Source organism: Manacus candei, unplaced genomic scaffold, assembly GCF_025592945.1.
Source record: "Manacus candei isolate 608988 ecotype Guabito, Panama unplaced genomic scaffold, ASM2559294v1 h1tg000049l, whole genome shotgun sequence".
NCBI lineage: Eukaryota > Metazoa > Chordata > Aves > Passeriformes > Pipridae > Manacus > Manacus candei.
This window is the reverse complement of record NW_026138097.1, coordinates 27742579-27759510: the sequence shown is the minus strand read 5'-3', so window position 1 is coordinate 27759510 and position 16932 is coordinate 27742579. Positions and strand designations below refer to the sequence as shown.

General features: G+C 36.9%; 1 protein-coding gene across 1 annotated transcript in view; it reads left to right on the top strand.

Annotated features, from left to right (window-relative positions):
• Positions 1-16932, top strand: part of TRIO (trio Rho guanine nucleotide exchange factor) — a 255846-nt gene that overhangs the window by 97051 nt on the left and 141863 nt on the right. The window contains 3 exon segments of the mRNA XM_051799299.1: positions 3253-3444; positions 6666-6797; positions 10855-11085. Of these exon segments, the coding sequence (XP_051655259.1) occupies positions 3253-3444; positions 6666-6797; positions 10855-11085 (555 nt within the window).

Here is a 16932-nt window from a genome sequence, read left to right as displayed (position 1 = left end):
TTTTTTTTTCAAGGGAATAGATCAGGTTATACCTCTAGTTGTTCTGCAGCCCTCATTGTTAAAGTTTGGATTCCAAAACTGAAAGTGTTACTGTTGCTTCAAGAATGAGACTAGAAGAGTTGTTAGAGAACATTTAAATCATTAAAGCAGGTGTTAATTCATACATTAATGCTACACTGTGTTTTGATGACCATTTGCATGTGAAGTGGCAGATGATTTGAAAATTCCATTGCTAAATTATTTCTATCATAGTCAAATAGCTCCAACTCACTACAGTCTATATAGAGATGCCAGTTATGATGCTTATGGACTGTATCACTGAGGTGATGACATTTAAAACTGAATGCTTAATAGTTTCTGTGTCAGAAAACTACTATTTGAAATCTTGAAGCTAAACAAACATTTTCTAAATGTGTCTGGGAAAATCAGGAAATAAAATAGAACCTTCAGGTCACCTGCCAGGTTTATTTTGTATCGAGTGTGATAGCGGTTCAGTTAAGCTGGTAGGCTGTCACCTGTGCTTTTCACCTGTGTACTTGCCTTTCAGGCATGCACCAAAGAATGACAGAGTGCACTGCAGCTTGTGTTGAGCTACTAATCTGTGTTGCCTGCTCAGCAATACTTGTTTTATACGTATTCTCCCTTTAGAGAATAGTTCTGCAATGAGGAGCTTTCCAGATATTGTAAGGTGTCTTTTCAACTTCTGGCTGAAGAGCATTTTGGGAGAAAATCATCATACTAAGTACATTTGTGTACTTACTAAACACACTGTAATGCAATAACTTGAATTGTTCCCTTTTTAGTCTTGTTACAATAGTCATGTTTGTAAGACAGTGGAAAAATCACAGAATCACAGAATATGCCAAGGGACCCACAAGGATCATCGAGTCCAACCCTTAGCCCTGTGCAGGACCATTCCCAAGAGTGCCTGTGCCTACCACATGCATACCACATGCCTGAGAATATCATCCAAATACTTCTTGAACTCTGTCAGGCTTGGTGCTGTGACTACTTCCCTGGGGAGCCTGTTCCAGCACTCAACCACCCTCTGGGTGAAGAAACTTTTTCTAATATTCAACCTAAACCTTTCCTGACACAACTTCAGGCCATTCCCTGAGGTTCTGTCACTGGGCACCACAGAGATCAAGCAATGCAGTATCACTTCAGCCTTTCACTTTTTAGACTTTCTAAATGGATACACATTTAGAAGCTTTGGGTGCTTCATGCATAGTCACATGATGTAAATGATATCACTAAATAAATCTTTAGCAGTTATTACCTCATAGCTTTTGCTTTCCTAACTAAAACCAGGATGTAAATCCCTACAGTGAATATATCAGTCCCTGGGGAATGAGCAACAGCATACTTGTAGCAGTGTTTCTCATCTCTTAAGCAGTGTGCAAAATATGGAGTTGTCATATAATAATGGCAGTGGACTTGCCTGTCCTTGTAGGAAATTGAACAAAATTTGTTAACCTTGAAGGATCAGCTGAAGACAGTCTTAACTGTAGCAAGATGCTATTGGAGATTCTTTTCCTTCTTGACTAAGTCTGTCTCTTTTGGGTCATTGCATTTTAAAATACCATCACTTAAAACTTTAGTAGATATATCACATAGTGAGGGAAAAAGTTTAGATTATTGTTAGTTGTTTTTTGTTTGTTCTTTTTTGAGGGATGGAATGTGGTGTACATAGCTTGGAAAGTATTCAACTGTCAGCATATTAACTCATATTCATACTGCTACAGGGGGTGTTCTTCCACACTTGTGAAACCAGATTGCCATGGGAAAATGAATGCATGTTAACCACAGCTCAGTTTTAATTTGTTTTGCTTCACATGTACCGTACCATGTCCTTCATTTTTAACTGGTGTTCCAGAATTTTAAAAATTTCTTTTATTATGGTACAGAAATAGTTCAAATGACAGTCTATGGTTGCCTTTATTCTTTTCTCTTTTGGCACTTGTTGTTTGTTTTTTTTTTTTTCCACAACTGTAAAGACCATTTAAGGGCTTTCTGGATTCATTTAGCAGTCTTGTATTTATGCTACATACACTTAAATAGGCCTAAATACTCTCCACTCTTTTAAAATTTGTTAGAAATAGCAGATTTGTATTCTTCCAGTTGTTCGACCCTGATTAAAAGGAGAGCAGAGATGTGTGGGATAACCTAAAAAATGGAAAGCAAATATTGTGCAGAAAGGAAAAACAGCCAACATGACACTGCTGTGCTCAGTTTATTAGGTGGACCAGGTGAGGTGTAGGCTGTGTCAGGTCTGCTCCTGCTTGCACATATGCATACAGTTTACAATTAATAGAGACCTGTGCTAATTACCACTCAGATGAGACTGGACAGTGAAGCCTAGTAGAACTGCAACACTTGCTCCAGCCACTCAGTGTCAGGCTCTGGGTAGTGGCTGGGTGCCAACAGGTAGTGGTTCCACCTGAGATGCTCAGTGTCTACGTGGTTGGACTTAGATGACCTCCAACCTCAACAATCCTGTGATTCTAAGAACTTCATTCTAGATGTCTGGGAGTCTACCCAGTTGAAAGTGTCAACTCAGTATTATATACACGTAACTCTGAAAGGGCTACTCAGAAACATTTTGGTGGTGAAGTTGTTCTTGTTGCTGGCTTTGCAGGAATAAGAAACTGTGGATTGAAAATAAGAATGACTAAGAGCCATCAGTGAGTAATGCCAGGATGCTAGAGAATACTTATGATTTTGGACCTTATTTGTCTAATTTTCAGTGCTAGCTCAGAGGGAATATAGCGGCAGGAAAATGTAGTTACTTTAAAAGTGACTTTCACAAGTTGATGTAAAGGTTTGTAGAGTGATGTTGCACATGCGGATACTGTGGATAGATCAGGTACTTACTAATTATACTTTGATTCTCCTATATCGTGTGTGTCTGAATGTCTTGTTGACTTAAATATCCATTAACATTTTTGTTGAGACTGTTGTAAAACATGGTTAACTCTTCCTCTTCCTCTTCATTGTAATAATGCGTCTTCAAATAATATGCATTTGCTTAAGCTGACTGTTAATGTGACTTTTAGACTCTGATTATTTCAAGTCATCTTTCTCACTCGTTATGTTATACACCTAGATTCCAAAGTTTGGCATGTACAAACTTGGCAAATAAAACCAGTCTATTAAATAGTACTGTAATAAAGTAGATTTTTTTAGAAGTATACCTCTTTATTTCAGTGGTCTGCTAACTTCCACTGTATTTTCCCTCCTTCTTCTCCACAGAATGTGTATGTAAACATAAGCCGCATAATGTCAGTAGCAAATCGCCTGATTGAGTCTGGCCATTATGCTTCACAACAAATAAAACAGATTGCCAGTCAGCTGGAGCAAGAGTGGAAGGCATTTGCTGCAGCCTTGGATGAACGTAGCACGTTACTGGATATGTCCTCCATCTTCCATCAGAAGGCTGAACAGGTTAGTGAATGGAGAGGGCACCAACAAAAGTTTATGTGCTGGATGGGTTAGTTGTGCTGTTTGCTTTTGATTTGGTTAAAAGTACAAGAAAGTGATTGAAAAGGTTGGCAGGAAAGCCAGAACATTTATTTCTGCTAATTTCAGTTGATAATCAAACAAAAACTTGTTCTCCTCAGTTTAGCCCACAGCCTTTAAATTCTCCACAAAATGCTTTGCCCATATCAATGCAAGATAAAGCAACCAAGCTATCTCTGTCAATCAAAATGAAGTGGACAGAAATGCTTAACTGTATAAAGCTTTTAATATTGATATAATGCCTTTCCTACATCTAGAAATCATAACCTGTTCTACTGTCCTCACCACTCTGCCCCAATCAGTCCTTGGAGTGTCAAGATTTAACTTACAGTAATTGCTTATAGAAAACTAAGTTGAACTGGCCTGAAAGCTGAGAACTTAATTAACTATCTGAATCTGAAATTGTGGTGGGTGATGTTTACTTAGTATTTCATGAGAGATTCCTCATATATTAAAAAAAAAAATTAGCTTTAGGCCTATACCAATTATTTTAATTAAGTCATTAACTGTATGTAACTGCCAGAGAAGAGATATATGTATGGGAAGTAGGAATAAATATCCCCAAGTTAATAGTCTTAATGGTGAAAGCGTGTTTTGCCCTCAAGGGAATTCAGTTCTGAAGGAGTTGCTATGTGTGCGCACTTGAGTCACCCGATGATATTACAGACTGTCTGCTCTGTACATCCCTGGTGTATTTGGAGAGCAGAGGTTCTTGGATGGTTATGGCTGATTGAAGCTCTGATGTGCTGTATGTAGATACTTTTCTTTCCATTTGCCTTGCTAAATTATATCCAAGAAAAAGTCTCATGTCTGATATAACTTTAATTTGAAGTCAATGAAGGAAGCACTTGGGAGTTGAAAATTTCAGAAACGGATAGACGGTGCAGTTTATTTTAAGTTTTCTACCTGATTTCTACTACACAGAAATTTAACTTAATAAATAGCTAGACACTAGAAATATGAATGTATTAAGATGCAAATACACATTGCTTTTTATTATGGTTAGTGGTGACATTGGTTTAATGTCTTAAGACAGACTAAGGTAAAGTGTATAAACTGATGCCACTATAAGTACTTTTGGCAGGTTTTACAGAAAAGCTACATGAAAATGAGATGAAGGAATTGTTTTCTTGTAGAAAAGTCACCAATCAGCTTGAAGCATTTGGTAGACATCGTGTGGTACCTTATCATTATTGATGTTTTTCTAATTACTTGGATCGTTCAGGTTTACATTTAAGCTCTGTCAGCCGTACATGTAGGAGAAAGATGAATGAAATGTTAAAGATAGGTATATCTTGGCTCAAATGCTATCCTTTTTCATTAAAAAAGAAATAAAACTATGCTCATCAGAAGTCAGGGGACTAAATTTTGTGGGATCGTGTGCTGGGCAGCTGTAGTAAGGGTTGGTGTTAACTTCTTTACCACTAATGTAAGTGTAAACAAGAGAAAAGATAAGAATGAGGGAAATAGTGCAGCATCTGTTGGGATTAATTTCCTTTTAATTGCTCCTTCTGCGGTTTTCATTTTATGATTAACTGTGATGGATTGTCCTAGTTGCTTTGTAAGATACCTGGCTGTGATATATTAGCTGTTTCATTAACAGTGGAGCGTGAGTTCAAGGTAAGAGGGTTTGGAATGTGAGGAATGACCCCTCTAGAGACTGGTGGTGCTTGACCTACATAGAAAGATTAAAAAGCAAGCAACCCAAGAAATAACACACTGTTCTTGAATGCCTGTGTTCTCTTGCAAGTAGCAGGTAAGTGTTGCTGCCTACTGTCAGACACAGTGAAGACTGCACCCAACTTTCAGTGCGGGCTAACTAGTGCCAGAGATGTAACTCTGTGGTCCCACATGGAGCTTCTATTAGTGTTCAGTGCTTAACATCAGAGATTTTTTAAGCTGGCCCTCGGTGAAATGAGAATTAAATAAGTATCTTACAGCTAAGTACTCTATCACCCTTCTGCCCAGCTTTGAAACAATAGTAGAGTACCAGAAATGATCTGCTTTTTCCTCAAAATACTACATGTGCTCCAAGAATTAAAATATGTGTGATGAGACAAATGGCTTGGTCTCTTAAAACTTTTGAGTCTTGAACTTGACATAAATAGAGGACAAATTTACTTTAAAGAAATCATATGCTTGGCTGTACTAGGTTTAACAACTATGAAAACTCCTAGAAAAACAGGTTCTTTTCTTCTCTTTCCTTTCCTAGCATAACAGGGGTATAAAATTCATGCCCCCTAGCTGTGAAAAATAAGTTTGCAGAACTTGTACTATGCATATATGTCTGTCAAGACGATTTAAACTTCAGGGATAACTTAAATTGTCTACATAAGAGATTTCTGTAGCAGTATCCTCAATTTCCCCTGAAAGGCTTGACTTGAGCAGTTATGCTGACATAGCTGTGTGCTCAAAGTTCAGTGTTAGTCCTAAGAGACCCCCACTGAAGCTGTAAATCCCTTACACACTTCCTTCTGTAGTAGCTTACCAAATGGATTTAGTGCTTCTTTGCATGTAGAAGTTAGGGCTTTGGAGACTGAGGTGTGAATTTGCTGTGCCCTGACACTGCTTCACCTCCTTGATAACCTCTTTCCAGCAAAACACAACTATGGAGTGTTTCAGTGAACAGTTCACCAGTAATTCTTTGTCTGCATGTGCACACGCGTACAAAGTAACATGGTTTTCTCTGAAGATTAAAAAAGGTGAGGTGATAAACCTCATGATCCCATGAGGTTTTACCTCCTTGTGAAGACAAGACCTTAATTGGCTTTCATGTGTCTGAAATGGTGGTGCAGGGTGAAGCAAACTTTTTCGTAGCTGCAAAATCAAGAAAAAGAGCAATAGTAAAATTGAAGCATCAGTATTGCCAACAGTTAAATCAGTTCTGAAGGCTACCGATATACAGCTAAGCCTACCTGCCTCTAAAGAACTCAAAGAGTTTCAGATACCTAAAAGCATAAGTATACTCAGACTTGAATATTTCTTTCTATCCTGATATAAACTTAATCTTGGCTGTTTCAGAGACAAATGCCATAAGGATTTTTCAGTGGCTGTTACAGAGATGCCTGTCCTTTTGAAAGTTACCAACACGTGTGTACTCACTGGTAGAACCCAAAATCAAGCAGAATGTTTTTTCTCTGTTGCAGTACATGAGCAATGTGGACTCATGGTGTAAAGCCTGTGGTGAGGTGGAGCTTCCCTCAGAACTGCAAGACTTGGAAGATGCTATCCATCATCATCAAGGGATATATGAACATATTACCTTGGCTTACTCTGAGGTAAGTATCTTGTTTGTTTCCTTAGGTAAAATTGTGTCATGTTAAGTTTGGATCATGAATTGGCATCTCTTGTTGCATAGTGCATTAATTGGAAACTCAAGTGCTAGGCTTCTTTTTAAATTTAGTATACTGGATTTTACTGCTATTATTCAAAAATGAAGTGCTAAATCTTCCCCTTAATCTTCTGAAAGAAATTTAAAAGGCAAGATGTAACCATACGTGGTACAAACAACCCATGCAGTGTACTCAGTGTGTTTTAATTTACATTCACATGTTACTACCTCTTAATAGCAGTCTGATACTATCGTCTAAATACTTACTTGAAGGGAACTTAACTGGGTATTCTTTGGGAAAGTATTCTGTTGGCATGGATTGCTCTAAATGTGTTTTGTTGAAAATCCATTGCTGAAATTGCCTCACGGAAAAGGCTTAACCATCAAAGGACTTGTCACTTGACAAGCCAGAAGGTAATACACTTAGTTTCATCAACCTCAAAGACACATAAATGAGCCAGCATGCCTGTGTAGTCATCATTTGTAAGACTAGTGTATCCTATGCTGCTGCTGTAATCTTGGATTCAGCACACAACGGAATCATAATATTTGTCAGTATTTCTAATGATTGCATTTACAACTTAAGATGAAATGCTTATTCTGAAGGTGGCCTAGAAAGTGATGACTATCTGTTTTTTTTTGTCCTCAAATCTAGAGTTTTCTTTTGTGAAAAGAGAAAGTTTAAGTTTACTTAGCTGAAATTAGAAATCAAATGGGTATTCACTTCACTATTACATAACAGGTATTTTCTGCATTTCCTGCTTTACTTATCTTTCTTTCTTCTGACGGGTTGTTCTCATCGTGGAGTAAAATTGGTTTTGCTATTAAATCGGACTGATGTTAGTGTGGATTAAATACAGTAGTTTCTGTACTCATAAAATTATGCATTTGGTTAAATCTTGTTAAAAATGATCAGTGGACACAAGGTAACTTAGGCTACAGCTTGCACCTTTCTTTAAAAGGAGGTCACGTGGGTTTGAACTAACGGTTGTGATTTATACATTACATTAAAGATGCAACTACTTTGTGATGAACCAGCTTTATTATAGGAAGCTGAATTCAAAATCTGGTTACATTTCATTCAGCAGTAAAGGAAGATAAGATTAGTGCTGATGATCAGTGCTATTGTTAGTGTATCAAAACTGGGTTTTTTTGAATACCTGCCATTTTGGGGCCTGCATAAACTTTATGACCATGAGTCAGATGTCCAGAGTTCACACGAGTTCTTGTTCTTCTGTGTAAAATACGCACTGATATCCCTCTTCTTGATTTATGCCACCTTGCTGTGTCAGCTTATCTAATGACATACTGAAGCATACCTTTGGTGATAGTACTTGTGATATTACTACATGTAAGTGTTGTAACTCATTCTTGAGAGTATATTTTGTAGTAAGATTTCTTTTCTTCATTATAACCTTTCGTCATTGGAAGGGTCCCTTTCTAAAACAAGAGATAGGGAAATAGCACATTTGTAATAGATTTATGTGAAGAGAGGCAAGCTGGAGTGCACGCTCCATGAGAGTGCAGCAAGGAATAGGAAGGCTGGATCTCTCTAGAATAATGATTATAAAGAACTGAGGTTAAAATAGTGGCATTTTTTCTATTTGGTTCTATTTGTTTTGGGTTGGTTTTATGTGTTGTTTTTTTTTTTTTATCAGGGATGTGATTGGATGAGCCTACTGTTAAGTGTAAATAACTACTGTGGATTAGCATGTTAAATACTGTTTGCTTGCTGGTGATGCCTAATGAAAATAAATTAGACAGGTAGATTATAGGATTGCTCTGGCAAATACCCTGAAAATTTATTTAGGATTTCAAAGGTGTAGCTTTTGACTTTGGCATAGCTAGAAATTTTAACAAATTCTTCATTGTAACTGCTCAAAAAAGAAGAAAAGCAAACTTTAAGTGCCTTTCTTTTGAGTTCCGGTCATTACTTTTTGCCATCTGGTAAAACAATAGCTTTAGCAGAAATAATAATTGTATGTTTATGCACAAGTCGTGTTCCTCCTCTGGGCAGAAGGTTTTATTTTGTGTTTTTTAAACATGCATTCCTTTTTGAAGATTGATGGAGGTGTCTTTCTGTGTCAAGATATTACACCACTATTGCTTATCATTATTAGATGTATGACTTCATTTCTATTACAGTACAGAGCTCCTTTCATTTTGTGATGAATGAACACTGGGGGAAGAGAGAGAGGAACACTATGGAAATTATAACACTTTGTCATTCATTTTAGATTATAGTGTCTTGACAACATGACTTGGTTGCAAAGTAGAAGACAGTAATTTTAAGGAAGTAGATGCTTTTAAGACTAGACAGTCTGATTTTACTGAGGGTAATTACTGTATATTACTAATAAACTTACTAGCTAACAAGCTGAGATAACTGGTGTACCTGAAACTCCAACAGCTGTGCCTTAAATGAAGTTATATGTATAGATAAGGTTATACATCTCACTGAAATCTTAAGGTAGTCATGCTCTGGGAAGGAAGAAAACTTTAACTCCAGAAGAAAAGCTGTACGTGGTCATTTGTTTGTAAAGCTAATAAACTAATCAGATCAAGGGACCATCGCAATTTTTTTTTCGCCTGAATTTCATGGAATCTGGATAGATCATTGAAGTCGATTATCTTGAAATATTTGAAAGACTTACTAGATGATTCTTTTGGATACAAAAAGGAAAAATATTATTATAACTACTACTATGGACTATGCATTTTTTCATCCTGACTTGACTCTACAGGGGCTGCTTTTCACTAGTGAGCTTCACTTTCTCTGTTGATACTTATTACTAAAATGAAAAAACTTAAATTGGAACTGAGAAAAAAAATAAACTCCATTGTAATCTAATTATTAGAAAAGAATTTTCATATGGTTCTGTTTGACTACTGAATAGCAAATTTAAAATGTGCCTAGATTCAGTAAAAAATTACAGAAAGTAACCACTGGGGAAAGGCCTTGTCAAATTTGCTGTTTCTGACATTATGTTGATTTGATGGATTCAGACTATTGTTTACACTCCAGTCTTTTGGTTTCAGATGATTTTTTCCTGCCTGCTGGATGAGCTATTTGAAAAGTTCTTTACAGATAGCTGAATGATACTGAATTATAACAGTTCTCTGAGCTTCATGCTAAAAGTGATAGAACAGTTAAACACCAGTGAAAAGTGCTTTCAACACTGAATGGTAACAGGGACCAGATGAGATAGGATTATTGCTTTTTAATTAGCATGCAAGGTAAATCTTAATATTTCTACTGTGGTTTAAATTAGAGAAGATGACAATTAGAAATGACTAATTTCTAGTCAGTATCAGTTGTTAAACACATTTTGGAAAAGAGTATTTTTCTGTGCTGCGTGGAAAGATTTTAAGTGATTTAATTAAGTTTGCTGTAACAACAGTTGGCACTTGGCTTACCAGTAACAGTAATAATTTAGAAGTTGTAAATTGTGCCAGATAGAATCATGTTCTGAGTTTTATATCTGTTGGTTTAAATGTATTCATCAAATTAATATTAACCTACAGGTAGTAACGTCCCTGTTCACCTTTACAGCAAATGAAAAGAGAGATGCTTCTGGAAGGATAATTCTGAACAAATGCTTAATTTTAGGTATTTTGTTGACTAGAGAAAGAGTTGAATATTCTAAATTAGACTTGACTTGTTTAAAAAATACAACAACAAAAAACCCCAAAACAAACAAAGAAAAAATCCCCAACACTTTAAAGCAAAACCACTCTTAAGATAATGAAAAAATGGAAAGACAGGCTGTTATTTAGAAGAGTGCTGCTTCCTAAAAGTATCTTACATAGAAGGAGAATATAATGTTTTTCCTTTTTTCTATAACAGCTGCATGTCATAATCATGCTTGTAGTAAAAAACAAATCTTCATCACTGCTCCTCGAATTCTTAAAGACATCTAAAATGGGGAGAGGAGGTGGGGGAACAAAATAGTAGCCTAACAAGCTTTTGGCAAGACAAGTAATTCTTCATCCTCTTTGGTCAGGTGAGCCAAGATGGGAAGTCACTCCTTGACAAACTCCAAAGACCTTTGACTCCTGGGAGTTCCGATTCCCTCACTGCTTCTGCCAACTACTCAAAAGCAGTTCATCATGTTCTGGATGTCATCCATGAAGTACTGCACCACCAGCGCCAACTGGAAAATATCTGGCAGCATCGAAAGGTCCGCTTGCACCAGCGGCTTCAGCTGTGCGTTTTTCAACAGGATGTTCAACAAGTAGGTTTTATTTCATGTTGTCTAAATGCCTTTGTATTCTGTCAGCCTGTGATTCCAAGCTGATTGCATTGACAGGTGAGTTTTGACTGCTAAAACCTGTGTTCTTTCATTCAGCAGTTGAATAGTTGAATGGAATTGACTGTCTGATACCCAGTCCTATGTGTTATCAGAGGGTATTGGCTGGTATGGATAGTAATCATATTTGTAAGTTAACCCTACTTCATTTTTTTCTGGTTTTAAATTAATTTATTTACTTTGAGTCAGATATGATGACAAAGACTTCTAGTCTTTTTATTTGGCTATTCTGAGATTGTGCTGGAAGCTGACATTCACATTCTAGGTAAGATTCTGGACTTGAAGTGCCAAAAAGACTTGTAGGAGTAACATGCAAAAAATTAAAAGTGCTATTCTGTAAAATTTTTAGTTTCAAATCCTCAGTGATACATAATTGGCTTAATCATGTTTCTTTAAAACCCAAGAGTAGTATATAAGGAGTTGTAAAAGTTACGGATGAGATTACTTTCTGGTAATAGCACTGTTCTTGAATTAATGGCTATTAGCTGGTATATTTTTTTCATTATGACAACATCCATAAAAGTTAGTAGTTATGTACAGGCATTAGTATCTTTGACATTGTTTAGAATTTCTTGGTTGATGGATTTTTAATAAACATAAAATAGTGGCCTTGGGCTGCAATTGACAGAGACATTAGTAATTTATCCTTTAATAGCTCATCTTCATGAGAAGTAAAGATGGCCAGTATTTACTGATCGTGATCTTTCATTTGAGCATAAAAGTGTTCACAAATCAGGAACTTCCTAGTGGGGTTTTTAGATAGCCAGTTATACATTCTGGTTAAACTAATCTTTTTTCTTCTTCTGTACTTAGCTGGTTCAAGAAGATACTGGATGTGAGCAGTTGGGAGTGAAATAACTGGCTTTCATAATTTACAGTAGTTGAAAGAGATAATTTAGGCAGATGGTGGAGAGAGTGAGCAATCTTGTTAGCTCAACTTTCTTCTATATGGGGTGACTCTCTATGTAATTAAACAACATAAATACTTAAGCAGTAAATTAAGTACAATTTTTAAAACTTTATTACTTATTTTTTTGTCTGAAAAGAGGCATCTATTGAAAGACAGGCTGTTTTTCAAATTCTCAACACTCGGATGTGACAAAGGATGCAGAAAGGCATGAAAAATGTTAGCTGACAAAAGAAGTAGGAGAAAGTAGAGTCAATGTTATGAATTGTCAGGAAGGGCATAGAGAACCAAACTGAAAACTCTGTTATGCCATTGTAAAAATTCTTGAGGCTCTTCATCAAGATAACAACATAAGTAGTAACTAGTCAGGAGGGTCAGTGCTGGTACTTGCACGAGTTGTCAGTGAAGGGCCAACTCAAAATATTCTGTGATCCTTTGATGAGGCACAGTCTGCAAATGAATCACCTCTGAAACTCAAAAGGCTTCATAAGGAGTCTTCAGAAAATGAAATTAACACAGTAGTTTGCTTCTCACAGAGAAAAATGTAGGTCTTCTCTGTAGTCTAGTGCCACCAAGCGTGGATTTGATGGTGAAACTTTCTCCTTCAGTTTGAATTCAGTTCAAGTAGGGCCTACTTAGCCAGTCTAGGCCAGGTGATCTCCTGAGGTAATCTGCCAGGTGCATAATTCAAGTTTCAGGCCTGTAGGCCAGGCTGCAGGCAGTTTGTTCCCTGGGGAAAGGTGTTCATTAAATGCTGCAGATTGTCTTGTTGTGCTGTTCCTAGTCTTTGCCTTTATTATCTTGGGAGTAATGAAATGCTTGCAGGAAGGAGCAGAAAATGAAAATTTCCAAAGTCATGGTTATCAGTGTGGAGGAGTTAGCTCTCAGACTGCTTTGTTCTTTGAAGCTGGCAAATAACTCTTCATTAGCCTCAAGTTATTGTACAGTCACCACCATGTTCTTCAGCAAGAAGCTGGATTTTCCTTTTCAGTATGAGACCCCTCAGCCTTTGGAATGGATACATTTAAGATCAAGTAGTCACAGATTTGAAAACAACAAAGTAGACAGTTTACCTGTTTTTTTAACTTCCAGTATCAAAAATGTGTTATCCAAATCATGCATGTGGATTGTAAGTATGCGGGAGGTTTTCAGTATGAACCAGGTGGCTCAAGGAGGTTGATCCATCTCAACTTATTATTCAGTACTTGCCTTACCTACTGGTTGGAGAAATTTGTTTCTTCCTGTTTGTGCCTGTGGTTCCTTTATATGCTTTGCAAGGCAGACATTGCATTAGATAGCAAGATATCCTCTTGACAGTTTGAAGTTGCGGCCTTTTGTTCTAATGCACATCTTTATCAATCACATGAAATTTTGAACTAGATATGTACAGAGATGCAGCCCTTACTTGCCATGGTTCTAAGCCCTTCCCTTAATATCCAGTAATTATCACTGCCAGAGATTGGGTTGTCCTTCGGTTTATCCCTGTAGCGACTGTTAACTTCTGAGTGGTGCATGAGGAACTTTAGCTCCTTGTTACGTTGCTTTAACTTAACTTTACAGATATTGGTGTATTTCAGGCACTGCCTTATGAATCACAATGTCAATTTTGCTTAATGTTCCCTTTCGTAATACAGCTTTTCATACTTGGATTTCAGTGCAGGTCAGTCTGTAAGACAATGGCAATTCAACATCTGTACCAAATAAATTAATCCAATAGCCACAGCAGATGTCTTAAAGATAACAGGCAAGCAAATAAGGGTATTTCCATGGAATAGCCTTGATTTGACAGATTGTAGCTCTCTCAGCTTTCAAAATTCATCAGGGGAAAAAAGCGATCTTGAATAATAAGGATACTTTTTTTCTGGCAAAACAAAACCAAAACAACCTTATCAGATTATCTTAATTTGTCTGAGAAATGCTAGCTTTTCAATCAAATAATCATTAATGCCATTCAGTACATGAAATTACTCTGGTTTGAGGTGTTAGTTAAATTTATATCTGAGACAATTCTGGAATGGTTTATGTGGAGCTCCAAAGCAGTTTTCTAAAATACTTTAGTTTTTGTTTGCACATTCTCTCAGGCTTCCTGGTCTTTGTTCAAACTTAAAAAAATTCAATTAATATTGATTTAGAAACTAACGTAAAAACCTTTTAAAATTATTGTCAATAAAAGTTATATGTGGTGGGGATTTTTTTCATGTCAAACTAAGGGGGCTCTCTTCCACTGTTTATAGTTAAATTGCACATAGTGGCAAGCAACCAAGTGCATTGTAAGCGAATCTGTAACTGTCCTTTAGCGTGAGTCTGATTTCCTCCTCTTCCCTCTGCTGGCATTGTTTTCTGCTGGATTAATGAAATAAATCAGTTTATGGAAGTGTGAAGTGAGTGACAGAGCTGAGTTGGAAAAGGGAATTTGCCGTGTTGAGCTGGTACTTCACATTGTGTTACTTCCACCTTAGAAAACTCATTGAGTTTTTTTTCTTCTATCTTGCATGTTCTTGTATAAGGTGAAACTATTTCTAGTGGAGCTTTCCAAATCAACAAAAGCATTGTAGTGCTATCTGTATACACCATCTGCTAATATCTTGAAATAAGTAGTAAGGAAAGTAGCATGTGAAATAATAAAAAATAGTAGATAAGATGTGAGTTACAGCAAATTTGAAATGTGAAAACCTATGACCATCTTAAGCTGAATGGAATTCTGAATTTGACCCTAGATAGCAGAAACATGCCTGGAGATGTAGTTTCTGGTTAGTTTGTATATTAACACCAAAAGAGAGGATGTTAATTTACATTTTTTTGAAAAATTCTGGCCACTGGCTGTTGCATTCAGTTGTTTAATGTAACCTTCTAATACAAAGCATGCTAGTAAAAGTATAATTTCATACTTAAAAGTTAACAAGCTTACCAAGTGGATAATAGAGCCAGCCTTTTACCTAAGTAAAGGAGCTGGCTCTGATGCTGATATGAAGCAGTAAAGTAGACTTGGAGCAGCAACGTGGAGTTCTGTACTTGTAGGCCGTGAAAGGTCGAAATTGAATGTACAGATAATGTTTCTGGTAGAGTGACACTGCTGACACTCGTATGATCAGAGTTTTGGTGCTTGAAAAACACTCCTGATGGCTTGCAAGCCAGAAATAAGTAAAACATACTGGTAGGAGGTTTGTTGGGATTTTTGTTTGTTTTCTTTTTGTTTGGTTGGTTTTCTCCCCAAACATACATTTATTGGTTCTTACTGACCTTGTGTGCCTTCTCTCTCCATTCTGGATAAATGTGCTGTTTCTCCTTCCTTGATCTGCCTACCTCAGAGATAGGTTTTTTTGTTACAGTCACTAGTTTCAGCCTTGACTAATGAAGGGTGGACCATGAATGCTTGCTACTTGTTCAGCATGAACATGATTTCACTGTGTGATTCCCACATGGCTTTTGAAGGTGGTTCCAGTGTAAAATGGTTCTTTTGGGGAGAGAGTATTTCCACATTCTCACTATCCAAAGATTAGAAATACGAAGGTTTCCATCTTCCCCTTCTGAATGTTATGTCAGCAGCAAGTAAGTGGTGGAGACCAGAAAAATGAGTGTGTGCAAAGTACGTAAAGGGGCGGGGGGTAAGGGCTGGGTAATAATGTGGGAAAGACTGGTGAAAATGAGCGTGCCGGATCTGCAAAAGATCGGATTTATTTCTACAAGCAACATACATAAAACACTTATTTTACAGGCATGAGCAATGATTCTGTCAAAATGAAGCTATAGTTTCCATAGTAGTTTCTTTTATATTCAGTTTGATGCTAGAAAAATATGCGTTTTTCTAGATCCTGTATTGGACATAAGGATGGTTCTGCTGAGACTGCAGTTGGAGCTTAATTGCATAATTAAAACAACTTGCTGCAGTGGAGGATGATATTCACCCTTTCACTGAAAAGTGTTGAGCCTCTTAAACTCCTATGTATTGCTTAGTACCAGACTGAATTCGATTTGCTTTTAGTTTAGTAGAAGAGTCCTTAGTGGGTCAGTATGATGGTTTCTGTAATGTGTATTTCTCCCAGGAAGAGGAAGAAAATGGGTAAGTTAAGGTTGCTAGATGGCTAATATCAGTGCCAACTAATTGTATCATGCTTTGGTTGAAGTGGTACGCAAAGCTCTCACTGCTGAGCAAGAGCATCCTGTGACTCTGCCTTTATATGGTAAAATTCCCAAATAAAGAGTGCTTCCTCAGTTTTGTTAAGAATCAAGGTAAGAAGGCTGAGCATTAATAAGACTTATATTCATCCTGGTTTCACTGAAAGCCAGTGATGTTTCTCTACATGAGTGGTTTATGTCGTGGTCTGTGTACTGGATTTCTATGACAATATCTTCCCTTGAGAAGTTATTGAGCATTATTTGGAGCAAAAATCACTCTCCCTGGGCTGTTTTCTGCATTTCATCCCATACTTTCTGGGACTGATTTTGCTGTTGATTTCATTTGTTAGCTTATAACTGTTAGTAGTCTCCAGAGTCCAGTCTAATTCTTTCATCCAAACATATCTCTTTTTAGCTCTTTTTATAACGAGAAAAGCAGAGTAGTCTCATGAAACTAGTCAAAAGTATTGGTAATATAAACTTCACAGGTAACTGAGGCCATGTTTGTCTCCTCACTCTCTCTGATCAATACCTTCCCTCGAAAGAAGCAAATGAAAACTAGCAATGACCTAAAACACAATAAAATTCTTTTGGCAATACTTGCTAGGAAAACAAATATTACATAAGTTAAGTATGTAGATTTAATGAAGTGTTGGTGCTTTGAAGTGGCTTATTTTGTGGTATTAGGGGATTGTTTATTGTTTTGAAGATGTCCAGTAGGAGAGAGGATTCGAACAGTCAAGATAAAT